This window comes from Cetorhinus maximus, chromosome 30 (genome assembly GCF_964194155.1).
Source record: "Cetorhinus maximus chromosome 30, sCetMax3.hap1.1, whole genome shotgun sequence".
Classification (NCBI taxonomy): Eukaryota; Metazoa; Chordata; class Chondrichthyes; order Lamniformes; family Cetorhinidae; genus Cetorhinus; species Cetorhinus maximus.
In genome coordinates, this window is record NC_135908.1 from 7,998,846 (window position 1) to 8,011,654 (window position 12,809).

The window sequence follows — 12,809 nt, forward strand, 5'->3', positions numbered from 1 at the left end:
GAGCATCCACCTGGTAAGTCCCCTCGGGATCTTATACGCTTTAATAAGATCACCTCTCATTCTCCTAAACTCCAATGGATACAGGCCCAACCTGTCCAACCTTTCCTCACAAGCTAACTTCCCCATCCCAAGAATCAGCATTAATGATTTGACAATGTTTATCAGTTGTTCGTTGTACAGCAGTGATTGACAATGTTTAACAGCTACTGTGGAGATAGCCCTCGTCTTCTTTGAATAGTTCCACGAGACCTCAAACATTTTCTGGAACAAGTAGATCCATTTTAACATCAGTTTTAACATCTTACACAAATGGCAACACCGTTCTCTCTCAGCACTCACTCAATTGTCAACCAAAATCATCGACTCAAGTCCTGCAGCGAGGTTTGACCCCACTTCCTTTTTGACTTAGAGGTGAGAGTGCTACCAACTGAGCAAAACTTAAAGAGATTACATAGAGTCCACAGCACAGGAAGAGGCCATTCAACCCAACTGGTCTATACCAGTGATTTTGTTCCACTTTCTGAAGGATGTGAGGGTCCTTGAAGAGGGTGCGGAGGAGATTTTGCCAGAATGGTTCCAGGGATGAGAGGTTTTAGCTACAAGGTTGGGTTGGAGAAGCTGGGGTTGTTCTCCTTGGAGCAAAGGAGATTGAGGGGAGATTTGATAGAGGGGTACAAGATGATGACAGGTTTGGATCAGGTAGAGAGAAAAAAGCTGTTCCCATTAGCTGATGGTACAAGGATTAGGGGACACAGATTTAGAGTTTTGGGCAAAAGATGCAGGGGGGATGTGAGGAAGAACTTTGTTACGCAGCGAGTGGAACCTGCTGCCCACAAGGGAAGTGGAAGTGGAGCTGACTGTGATTTCAAAGGAAAATTGAATAGGCACCTGAGGGAAATTAACTTGCAGGACTACAGGGATGGAGTGGAGAAATGGGACCGACTGGATTGTCCATAGAGAGCTGGCATAGGCTTGATGGGCCGAATGGTGACCTTGTGTGTCGTAACGATTCTACCACTCATGTACAGAGTTGATGGAACAGGTTGTGGACGATCTCTGGAAGGAATGGGCTTGAAGGGTTAAATGTCTCCACTTTTCCTCTTGTAGTTAGTCAGCGCCTGATTTCCTCACCTTGTACCAGCTCCATGACAATATAAATTGGCTGTTTCTGAGTGCATACTCCAATCAGCCTGACAATGTTCGGGTGATCATATTGCTTCAGGATTCTGGAAGAGAAATGGAAAGGATGTTAAGATTTCATCGGACAGGGAAAACTTGGAGAAAACTCCATTGACCTTGGCGGGACCGGAAAATCCTGGCCATCATTTTCTCTAGCAGCCTTTAATAAACTGACCTGCCCCACACACAATTGTTTGTTCAGTGTCTTCACATGCACTTTGGGGAATAGTGGGGAAGTACTGGAAGGACTAGCAGGCTGATTATCACCCTGTTGAACTGTGTTTGCTCCTTCCATGGCCAGCAATTGGACTGGGACGTGAACCTGGGGCTTTGGGCTCAGAGGCAGGGACTCTACTTACTGAGCCACAATATCTCCACACAGACAGAATTATAATACAGAAACAAGCCTGCCCAACCATACCATGTTGTGATTATCCTATTCATGAGCAGCAGTCTGAATCCTGTGTGCCTGCTCTCTACCCTATATCCCTCATTCCCCTTTCTTTCAATCATCCATCTGACCTATTCTACAATATTGACAAGGTCTCAATCACTAACTCGACACCCCTGTCTAAGGACGTTTCTCATGCTCTCAGTCCTAAATGTCTGGTCTTTTATATATAATCCCTTGTTCTGGATCCCTCGATCACTGGAAACAGACTGTTTCTCCCTCCTCTATAAACTTCTCCATCAAATCACTCCATCAATTCTCGCATTCTGATGAAAGCAATCCCAATTGCTCACATGATTGCTGGACACCAATGAATGGTCACTTCCAGTGCTGGACAGTAACGTGCGAGCTCTCCCAGTACTGGCCACCAATGAATGGTCACTTCCAGTGCTGGACAGTGATGTGCGGTCACTCCCAATACTGGACACCAATGAATGGTCACTTCCAGTGTTGGACAGTGATGTGCGGTCACTCCCAATACTGGACACCAATGAATGGTCACTTCCAGTGCTGGACAGTAACGTGCGGGCTCTCCCAGTACTGGACACCAATGAATGGTCACTTCCAGTGCTGGACAGTAACGTGCGGACTCTCCCAGTACTGGACACCAATGAATGGTCCTCGCTGTGCTGGACAGTGACATAGCCCTGTGGTCTGGTGAACCCAAACTGTTGGTTATAGACACACAAGATTGGCAATTCTGGAGAAATTCTGGTTCTGGTTCCAAAATGTTATCTAAACATCACCAGGACATCTTCAATTGAACACTCTTGCAGCAGCCTTGGCAATTGCACCATCCTAAGGCTCAGGCCAGGGTCCAGCTTGGCTAGGTCTGCCTTGCTTGTTTCACTGTCCACAGAGACTATCCCGATCCCATACTACACTCTCCAGCACTGACCTGGCCTCCATCAGGAACTTATTCTTCTGATCCGCTGGCAGACTTTCACGGCACATCTTCACAGCGACTAGAGTGTTGTCATTCCTCATCCTCCCGCTGAACACTTCACCAAAGTTACCCTGCGGCCAGGAGGATTGGGAAACGGTTTAGTCAGGGGGGCATGATGGGCCAGGAATTTACGGTACCCCTTGTGGCGCGTCTCTCCCCACCCCCACCTCCCCGCTGGATGCAGCGAGCCGCTTAAATCTCCATCCAATTCGGCGGGAACCTTATATCCCACCTGAAAGGAGAGGCCGTAAAATCCTGGCCGTAGCTTCAAAATAATGGGTCTCCCATTTCAGACGGAGACGAGGAGGAGGTCTCTCAGAGGGACGTTGAACTTTGGAATTCTCTTCCCCAGAGGGCAGCAGAGGCTGGGTCATTGAATATATTCAAGGCTGAGTTAGACAGATCCTCGAGGTACAAGGGAGTCAAGGGCTATGAGGGGGCTGGCAGGAAGTAGAAATAAGGTCACAATCGGATCAGCCAAGATCTTATTGAATGGCGGGGCAGGCTCGAGGGGGCCAATGGCCTACTCCTGCCCCTATTTCTTATGAAAGGTGTGTAAAAACCAACAACACACGCCAACCCCACATCCCCCCACCCCAGGTAACACATCCAGGGGCAGTAGAATCTACTTCGCCACCAACAACAACAACAAAAGCTTGCATTTATATAGCAGTAAAAACCTCCCATGGTGCTTCACAGGAGTGTTATCAGAGACAGAATTTAACTCAAAAAACTACATAAAGAGATATTTTGACAGGCGGAACAGCTTTCTCAAAGAGGTAGGGATTTACAGAGCCTCGTAAAGGAAGAGAGAGAGAGAGAGAGCGAGATGATGACAGAGAGGTTTAGGGAGGGAATTCCGGAGCTTGGGGGCCAGGCACAGCCACCAATGGTGGAGGAAATTGAGGATGCTTAAGAGGCCAGAATTGGGGAGTGCAGATATATCAGAGAGTTGTTGGGCTGGAGGAGGTTATAGAGGTAGGGAGGGGTGATGCTGTGGAGGGATTTGTAAAGAAGGACGGGAACTTTAAAATCTAGCTGTTGCCTGTCCCGTAGCCAATGTAGGTCAGCAAGCACAGGGGTGATGACTGAAGGGGACTTGGCGCAAGTTAGGACATGGCAGCAGAGGTTCAGGTGAGCTAAAGTTTAGGGAGGATCTCCAAACAATCTCCTGAAGGTGCAGTTTCTGGGGTATCAGGAGGGAAATGGTGTGGAAGGGCAGAGTACAATTCCATACGCCCCAGCTGCTCTCCTCAGTCAACCAGCAATGCGTGAACCTGGACAGTGGGCATTTCAACTGCTGAGACCATCATTGGGCCCCTCCCTGTCTGTACAGCTCCGCTTTTGCAACTGAGCTTTTAGGAGAGGCAGGCCTGGGTATTGATCTTATACAATATGGGGCCGGGGTGGGCTGGTGGGGAGCTGGGAAAGACAGTGACATATTATAATATAAACATTATCAGTCATACAGGCACTTACCCGACCGATTCGATCTCCTATTAGAACATCTTCATGGTCCAGTACCCACTTATCCTGTAAAGAAATGCACATTTAGAGACACCAGCAGCTGTCCCTCTGCTTCACCCAAGTGGTTATGTGGAAGGTTAAGCAGTGAAGGTCTCCAAATTATTCAATTGCAAGATCATCACCATTTGCCTGATGTCCACAGTCACTAGACAGTCATTAGGGGTGGGGCCACTGTGTCTTTTCTTGTTCCTAATATCTTATGAAAGATGGGTAAAAGCCAACAACACAGACCAACCCCCACCCCCTCCCACCCCAAGTAATACATCCAGAGACAACAGAAGCTACAACAACAACAATAGAAACAATAATGTCGGAGCACTTAAATCAATCGTAACCTCCACCCAGCACCATGAGCCCAAACTGAGATCACTTTACTCAACACAGAGTCAATCAAGCCAGGAAATCTTTTCTGTATTTGGCTCACTGCCACACTAGACAGTTCCTTTACCTCCTTGTTCAATGTGGAAATTCTCTACTGGGTTATGATTGTTATGGCACATCACTGTGAGACTGAAAGGGAAAGAGAGAGAGAGAGAGAGAGGAATAGGTTTAGTGGGAGAAGGAGAGAGGGTTCAGGGACAGAAAAAGAGAGACAGGGACAGAGATAGTGAGAGAGAGAGAGAAAGAGAAAGAATGAGAAACAGAGAGACAGGTTAAATAGGGAGAGAAATAGGTTAAATGTGAGAAAGCAAGAAATCTAGAATGAATTAGATACTCACAGAGAAAGGAAGAGAGATCCAGAGTGAGAGGGAGAGAAAGAGAGCATGGGTGAGATAGAGAGAGAAAGCGTGGGTGAGAGAGGTCCGAGAGAGAGAGAGAGAGAGAGTGAGAGACCAAGCATGTGTGAGATAGTGAGAGAGGGCATGGGAGGGAGAGGGAGAGGCAGTGAGAGAGAGAGAGCGTGTGTGAGATAGAGAGAGGGGGCATGGGAGGGAGAGGGTCTGAGAGAGAGCGAGAGAGAGAGAGAGAGAGAGGGAGAGGCAGTGAGAGAGAGAGCATGTGTGAGATAGATAGAGAGAGAGCATGGGAGGGAGAGGGTCCAAGAGAAAGAGAGAGAGAGAAAGAAAGGCAGTGAGAGAGAGAGAGAGCATGGGAGGGAGAGGGTCCGAGAGAGAGAGAGAGAGGGAGAGGCAGTGAGAGAGAGCATGTGTGATAGATAGAGAGAAAGCATGGGAGGGATAGGGTCCGAGAGAGTGAGAGAGAGAGGGAGAGGCAGTGAGAGAGAGCATGCGTGATAGAGAGAGAGCATGGAAAGGGATAGGGTCTGAGAGAGAGTGAGAGAGAGAGAGAGGCAGTGAGTGAGAGAGAGCATGGGAGGGAGGTCTGGTGAGAGTTCTAACTGGTAGAACATGTCAATGTGCACCTTAGCAATTGGTTTCATCAGGATAGCTCCGGTTTTCTTGGTGACAGGTTGTTTGCTTTTCAAGAGGTTGTCAATGAGGAGAGGGATTGTGGGAAAACTCTCACCATCAAATCGATACTGGGACTGTAAAGAAACAAGGAGATCAGAAGCTCAGCATTTTTTCAACATACATCATTACTTGGAATTGTCAACCAATGTTCCACAGTTTGTCTTAATTCTTAAAAACATATTGTAATCATCTCTTCATTACCAATAATGAGTGGTCTAACTTGCCTTGTTCCCATGTTGTCATCTCTATAACTGCATAATGAACAGCACACATGGTGCAGCATGCACAGCACAGCTCATTATACATTGCACATTGCAATGTGACAATGTTGAACAGGAGAGACACAGAGTAATGACCTTACTTACTGACGATTATATGGAAACAGCTCTTCCTCTTTGCTCAATGCTCTCTCTCTCTCTCTCTCTCCACTCCCAAAGGTAGATGCCCCATCCAAATCTTCTCAATTCGATCTTCCCTTTAGAAAGTTCTGACTGCTGCTGGCTCCCACTTCCAGAGGTACCAAATTCCCAGGTGGCCCATTCTTCGTGGGTGAGCCTACACTGTGCACCTCAACAGGCTATTCCACCTTAGGGGCATCACAGCCGAGTTTGACACTGTCTTTATCCAATGACTGCACATGTGTGTGTGTACAACCCATTGGCAGGAAAAGGGGTTTCTGGAGAAGGAATCCCCCATCTCACTCCCACAACTGATTGTTTCCTCTAACCCTGGAGTCCAACTATAACTCTTCTAGCACAAGCTACACTAACTCACCACCTAGCAGGATTCAACCTTATTCCCAAAAGCTGATATTAAAAGTCCTGAGGGAAGTTTTGAGCGCACCTTCCTTATTGCCCCACACTGCTCTCATACTTACGTCTGCATGTTGGATGATAAAATGGCGACACTGTCCTGCAGACAACACGGACAGAACATACTCCCCCTTGTTCTGGCTCTCACGCACTAGGAAGTCTCCCTCATTGACCAGCAGCTGCTGAGTTTCCATGCGGGGAATGGCACCATGATACCAGCTCTGCTGGCAAAGAGGCTTTTGAACGGCAGGTACAACTTGCACGAGAGGAGGGAGCTGGAACAAAGAGGGACACACCCTGTCAGGATCGCGTAATTGATGGGTAGAGATGGCCTCAATCCAGGCTTCTACTTTTAAGAGTTTCTTACAAACCTAGTTCCGAAGATGATGCCTTTGGGATTATGAAAGACAGAGGAAGTAGACTTCAAGCACAGGATTATGGTTTACAACATCCCCAAGTTTTGTGCAAAGTTAGAGATTGGAATAAACCCATTCCATCCCTATAGAATAGTCAATTTGTGGAATTATAAAACAGGTTGTGGGGGGAGGTGGGCTGATTGGTGTTTTTTTTACATATTCATTCGTGCGATGTGGGCGTCGCTGGCTAGACCAGCATTTATTGCCCATCCCTAATTGCCCTTGAGAAGGTGGCGGTGAGCTGCCCTCTTGAACCGCTGCAGTCCCTGTGGTGTAGGTACACCCACAGTGCTGTTAGGGAGGGAGTTCCAGGATTTTGACCCAGCGACAGTGAAGGAACGGCCGATATATTTCCAAGTCAGGATGGTGAGTGACTTGGAGGAGAACTTCCAGGTGGTGGTGTTCCCATCTATCTGCTGGCCTTGGCCTTCTAGATGGTAGTAGTCATGGATTTGGAAGGTGCTGTATAAGGAGCCTTGGTGAGTTCCTGCAGTGCATCTTGTAGATGGTACACACTGCTGCCACTGTGCGTCGGTGGTGGAGGGAGTGAATGTTTGTGGAAGGGATGCCAATCAAGTGGGATGTTTTGTCCTGGATGGTGTCCAGCTTCTTGAGTGTTGCAGGAGCTGCACTCATCCAGGCAAGTGGGGAGTATTCCATCACACTCCGACTTGCGCCTTGTAGACGGTGGACAGGCTTTGGGGAGTCAGGAGGTGAGTTACTCATCACAGGATTCCTAATCTCTGACCTGGTCTTGTAGTTACAGTATTTATATGGCTGGTCCAGTTCAGTCAATGGTAACCCCCAAGGTGTTGATGGTGGGGGTTCAGCGATGGTAATGCCATTGAATGTCAAGAGGAGATGGTTGGATTCTCTCTTGTTGGAGATGGTCATTGCTTGACACTTGTGTGGCGCGAATGTTACTTGCTACTTGTCAGCCCAAGCCTGGATATTGTCCAGGTCTTGCTGCATTTGAACATGGACTGCTTCAGTATCTGAGGAGTCGTGAATGGTGCTGAACATTGTGCAATCATCAGCGAACATCCCCACTTCTGACCTTATGGTGGAAGGATGGTTGGTGAAGAAGCAGCTGAAGATGGTTGAACCTCGGCCTATTTGGGAAGCTGAGCTACTCGATTCTGTTCATTGTCAACCCATTTCGGCTTATAGGAATGGGAGGAGGCCATTCAGCCCCTCGCGTCTGCTCCACTGTTCAATTAGAACACAGCCTGTCTGTATTCTTACCATCACCCTCCTACCTTGGTCTGCTACCCTTTACCTTACAAAAATCTATCAGGAAACTTACGTTTCAGAATTCAGGAGAAGGTGCCACTTACACTGAACTTTGGTTTGAAGAGTCCGGAGAAATGGGTCTTCAGCGTTTCTATGGATAAGGCTCTGAGATTATCCTTCCCCTTTCAACAAAAGAGAAACACGTTAGAACAAAATTCAAAACTGGCAAATGCTAGAAATATGCAGCAGGTTTTGTCGGTCTCTGTATGGTGGGTTCAATGGCTCAGGGCACTAGGGTGGGTTGGAAATTTGGCCAGCGTGGTTCACAGTCTTTGAACCATGTGGTCAGATAATCCTAGGAGGTCAGGAGATGAGTTTCCAATACATATGAATGGTGAGTTTCCCCAGCACAGACCCATAAATAACCCCTTTAGTGTACACTCCCATCACCAGTCCAGCGAAGGGACCCACTACATTGATTACATATTATTTACAGCACAGAGACAGGCCATTTGTTCAACTGGTCTATGCCAGTGTTTCTGGTCCACATGAGCCCCTCTTCATCCCATCCCATCAGTATTTCCTTCTATTCCTTTCTCCCTCGTGTTTATCTGGCTTCCACTTAAATACTATTCACTTCAACCCCTCCCTTTGGTAGTGGAGGGGGTTCCACATTCTCAACACTTTCTGGATAAAGAAATTTCTCCTGAATTCCCTATTGGATTTATTGGTGACTCATTATATTGGTCTCTCTAACAAGTGGAAATATTTTCTCTACATCTACCCCTATCAGGTCACTCATAAACCTTTTCTTTTTTTAGAGAAAAGAGTCCCAGCCTGCGCAACTTTTCCTGATCATTATAATCTCTCAGCTCCAGTATCAACAACAACAGCTTGCATTTATATAGCGCCTTTAACATAGTCTAAAATGTCCCAAAGTGCCTCACGGGAGCATAATCACTGAGCCACATAAGGAGATACCAGGACAGATGACAGAAAGCTTGGCCGAAGGCTCATTTTAAGAAGTGTCTTAAAGTCTCCACAAGTGGAAACATGTTCTCCAAGACTCCTGGAACGCCTCTCTCTCTTCAGTTGCTGAAGAGCTTCTTGCAACTTTCTGGCATTTCCTGTCTCTCTCTCTCTCTCTCTCTCTCTCTCTCTCTCAGATTTCCAGCTAAACATGCTTAAAAGAGGGCAGGCTGACACGTCACCAGTAGCTGATTGACTGTGCAGTGCTCCAATTCGTGCCAAGGACATGATATGTTACTGCAGGGAAATGCAAGCTCTTTTCTCTGTGTTGGCGACTGTTGAGACTCACAACTGAGGAGTTGGAATATCTATCCTCCTCTAACTGCAGGGCTGATGGAGGCTCCCTGTCTCCCAGCTCTTTCAGCTTCTGCTGCAGGGATAGTCGCTGTGCCTCCAGCCTCCCCTTGTTGCACAGAAGCACCTGGACCTGCTGTTGACTCTCCTCCAAAGCACATCTCTTGCTGAAGATGTAAACACTGAAATAGAACAGATGGAAAGTGTTTAGGGAGAAACAGGAACGACTGAAACATAAGGAATAGGAGCAGGAGTAGACCATTCAGCCTGACAAGCCTGCTCCACTATTCAATACGATCATGGCTGATCTCCTACCTCAATGCCAATTTCCTGCCCATGTCACTCAATTCTCTTGGTATTCAAAAATCTATTGATCTCAGTCATGAATATACTCAACGATGGAGCATCCACAACCCTCTGAGTGGAAAATGTCACCTCATCCCAGCCCTACATGGCTGACTGTTGGTCCTGAGGCTGTGCCCCCTGACTCTCCAGCCAGGGACAGAGAGCCTCTCACCAGCTACCCTGTCGAGCCTTCTAAGAATTTTAGACGTCTCAATGCGATCACCTCACGTTCTTCTGAACTTCATAAAGTATAAGCCTATTCTGCTCAATCTTTCTTCACAGGACAGCCCTCTCACAAGGCCACTGCAAGAAATGGGAGGAACAGTAATGAGAACACTGACTGTCAAGCCACTCTTTTGAAGGAGGATGGGGCTGGTGCAGTGAGGGGCTCTGCCATATACTAGCCCCATGCGAATTTTAAAAAATTCATTCACGAATTTTGTTGTGGGCTTCGCTGGCTGGGCCAACATTTATTGCCCATCCCTAATTGCCCTTGAGAAGGTGGTGGTGAGCTGCCTTCTTGAACCGCTGCAGTCCGTGTGGTGTAGGTACACCCACAGTGCTGTTAGGGAGAGTGTCCCAGGATTTTGACCCAGCGACAGTGAAGGAACGGCCGATATATTTCCAAGTCAGGATGGTGAGTGACTTGGAGGGGAACTTCCGTGTGGTGGTGTTCCCATCTATCCCATCATCAAACTCTTGGCCAGTCTCAGAACATAAGAACCCATTAGAATTAGGAGCAGGAATAGGCCATTGGGTGTATCAGGCTTGCTCCATTATTCAGTAAGATCATGCCTGACCTGATTATGGCCTTATCTCCACTTTCCTGCCTGCCCCCCATAACCCCGTAGATCAAAAATCTCGCTAACTCAGCCTCGAATATATTCATTGACCCAGTCTCCACTGCTCGCAAGGGAAGAGAGATCCAAAGGCCAATCTCCATCTTAAATGGGAGACCCCTTATTTTTAAACTGTGCCCCTAGTTCTAGATTCCCCCATGAAAGGAAACATCCTCTCAGCATCTACCCTACCAAGCCCCCTTGGAATCTTTTATTTTCACTAAGGTCACCTCTCATTCATCTAAACTCCAATGAGTTTAGGTCTAACCTGCTCAATCTTTCCTCATAAAACAAATCTTTCATCCCAGGAATTAGCCTGGTGAACCTTCTCTGAACTGCCCCAAAGGCAGGTCTATCCCTCCTTAAGTAAGGAGACCAAAGTTGCACACAGTACCCCAGGTACGGTCTCCCTAATGCCCTGCAAAATTGTAACAAGATTTGCCTACTTTCATACTCCACTCTGCTTGCAAGCAATAGTTCCCCATAGCACAAAAATGGCCAATCCCCCATCAGTGACTCATCCAATGGGGGGGTGGTCAGCGGGTGGAGGGTGGGAAGGAGCCAGGCATCTCCCAGTTCAGGGGAAGAAAAAATTGGAGGAAGGGACATAATTTTCAGGGCTTCCTGGTGACTGGTTACAGGGGGAATTAGGAGCAGGCTTGGGACAGTGAGAAAGCAAGAGAGAGTAACATAATGAAGAGCAATAGTGAGTGAGAAAGTCAAAGAGACAGACAGACAGAAAATGGAAGTGAAAGAATGGGACACAAACAGACAGACAGTGACAAGGGGGCTGACAAATATGGTGAGAAGGTGAGTCGGTGGAGTTAATCTATAAAAAGGGATAGGCTTGTTATACCTAATGGTCTTTTCCTGTTTCTCAAAGCCTGTTAGCATGTATCTCACAAGGATCCAGAAAGAAATAGTCAAAAGAAACTTTTGAGTCTCAGACCCGGCTGTGCTCTGATTCCTGAGGAGATGCTGAGCTGTGGCCAGGATCTGGGATGTTCTCACCGTGATCTGCAGCCACTTGACTGTTCCTCTGCTGTTATTTCTGTGGAAATCTGTCTGATAGTTGCCTGTCGGTTGTCAATGGTCCCTGTCAGAGATTGCAATTCTTCCTCGATGGATGTTAAACTAGGGGAATAAAGAGGTGTAAATCTGCACAATATCCAGCAGGAATATGGGAGAACTGTACCTGACACCACAGTCCAGCTGCCAGACTTTATTACAAGTGTGGAAGACACACACACACACACAGAGACACAAATACACACACACGCACACAAATGTGCACACACATGCACCAACATTGACACATGCACATACACTCACACTAACAGAAGCACAGTAGTACTGGAGATGCCACTCACCTGTGTTGCATTGATTCAATGGTCAAGTCGTTGAGTTCTAATTCTCCCACCGGCAAATTGTCCAAGTCCTCCAGGAGGCTAGTGTCAAAGGTCACGAGCGGAGGGACCTCGGCTACTGACCTGTCCATTAGGACAAAGAATAAAGAGATTCAGGACGGGACAGAGCGACGATAGGCCTTATTTGGAAGTTTCACCCTTTCACAGTCCTCCCCAGATGTGGAGTTGAGCCACTCGTGCCAATGAGGTACTGGGATCAAACCCTGATCCTTCCTCAGTTAGTACAGGGTGGGAGTAACGTGGAGTTAACAATGGCCTCAATAGCCCCGGACTGGGACTGGGCGGTGGGGAAGGATGAAAATCAGTGCTCATGATGTGGATGCTGGGCTCAGCTGGTTGCTGTGATCGTATAGCCCCCGACACTTACTGCCTGGGCTAGTACGTGACGGCCACTGAATAAAGTACTGGAGAGCAGGTGACTAGTACTCGCAGTCAGTGTCTTCAGGAGGTTGAACAAGCTGTTGAAAAGCACATTTTCACAGCACGCGCATTGTTGTAAATAATGGGAACAAAATCATGTATCTGATCAAATCAGAGAGTACTGTGTGCATCAGAGGCTCAGACCTGTTTTGCTCGATGAAACTCTCATATTCTGTGTGTGGGCTGATCGCCTCAATAACATCACTGATCTCCCGATGAATGGTCACCACTTCCTCCTGGACCAGGCTGGTGATCTCTTGATATTCCTGCAAAATCTCTTTACTGCGGGTAAGAAAGGAAACATCTGGATTGGTGGACCTGCCGTGAGTGCATTTCTCCCCATTCAAAGATATTCCACGAGGGTTCAAGCTGCCACCACTGACCCCCAACCCTTGCCCCAAAACACCAACCGATAACCCATTTAAATTGGGGCCGTGGCCAAAATCATGGGGTAGAAATTCATCTCATTACGCTCTTCT

The 12,809-nt window shown here is 47.5% G+C and overlaps 1 protein-coding gene across 3 annotated transcripts in view; it reads right to left on the minus strand.

The window, feature by feature from the left end:
* The window catches only part of fes (FES proto-oncogene, tyrosine kinase), a 43,419-nt gene that overhangs the window by 4,673 nt on the left and 25,937 nt on the right, over window positions 1-12,809 (minus strand). For all 3 annotated transcript variants that reach the window (XM_078532389.1, XM_078532387.1, XM_078532388.1), the window contains 10 exons: window positions 12,475-12,612; window positions 11,854-11,973; window positions 11,495-11,617; window positions 9,295-9,481; window positions 8,081-8,158; window positions 6,393-6,602; window positions 5,467-5,589; window positions 4,056-4,109; window positions 2,529-2,647; window positions 1,132-1,226 (listed from right to left, as the gene is read on the minus strand). In XM_078532389.1, coding sequence (XP_078388515.1) covers window positions 1,132-1,226; window positions 2,529-2,647; window positions 4,056-4,109; window positions 5,467-5,589; window positions 6,393-6,602; window positions 8,081-8,158; window positions 9,295-9,481; window positions 11,495-11,617; window positions 11,854-11,973; window positions 12,475-12,612 — 1,247 coding nt within the window. The remainder of the gene's footprint in view (window positions 1-1,131; window positions 1,227-2,528; window positions 2,648-4,055; window positions 4,110-5,466; window positions 5,590-6,392; window positions 6,603-8,080; window positions 8,159-9,294; window positions 9,482-11,494; window positions 11,618-11,853; window positions 11,974-12,474; window positions 12,613-12,809) is intronic.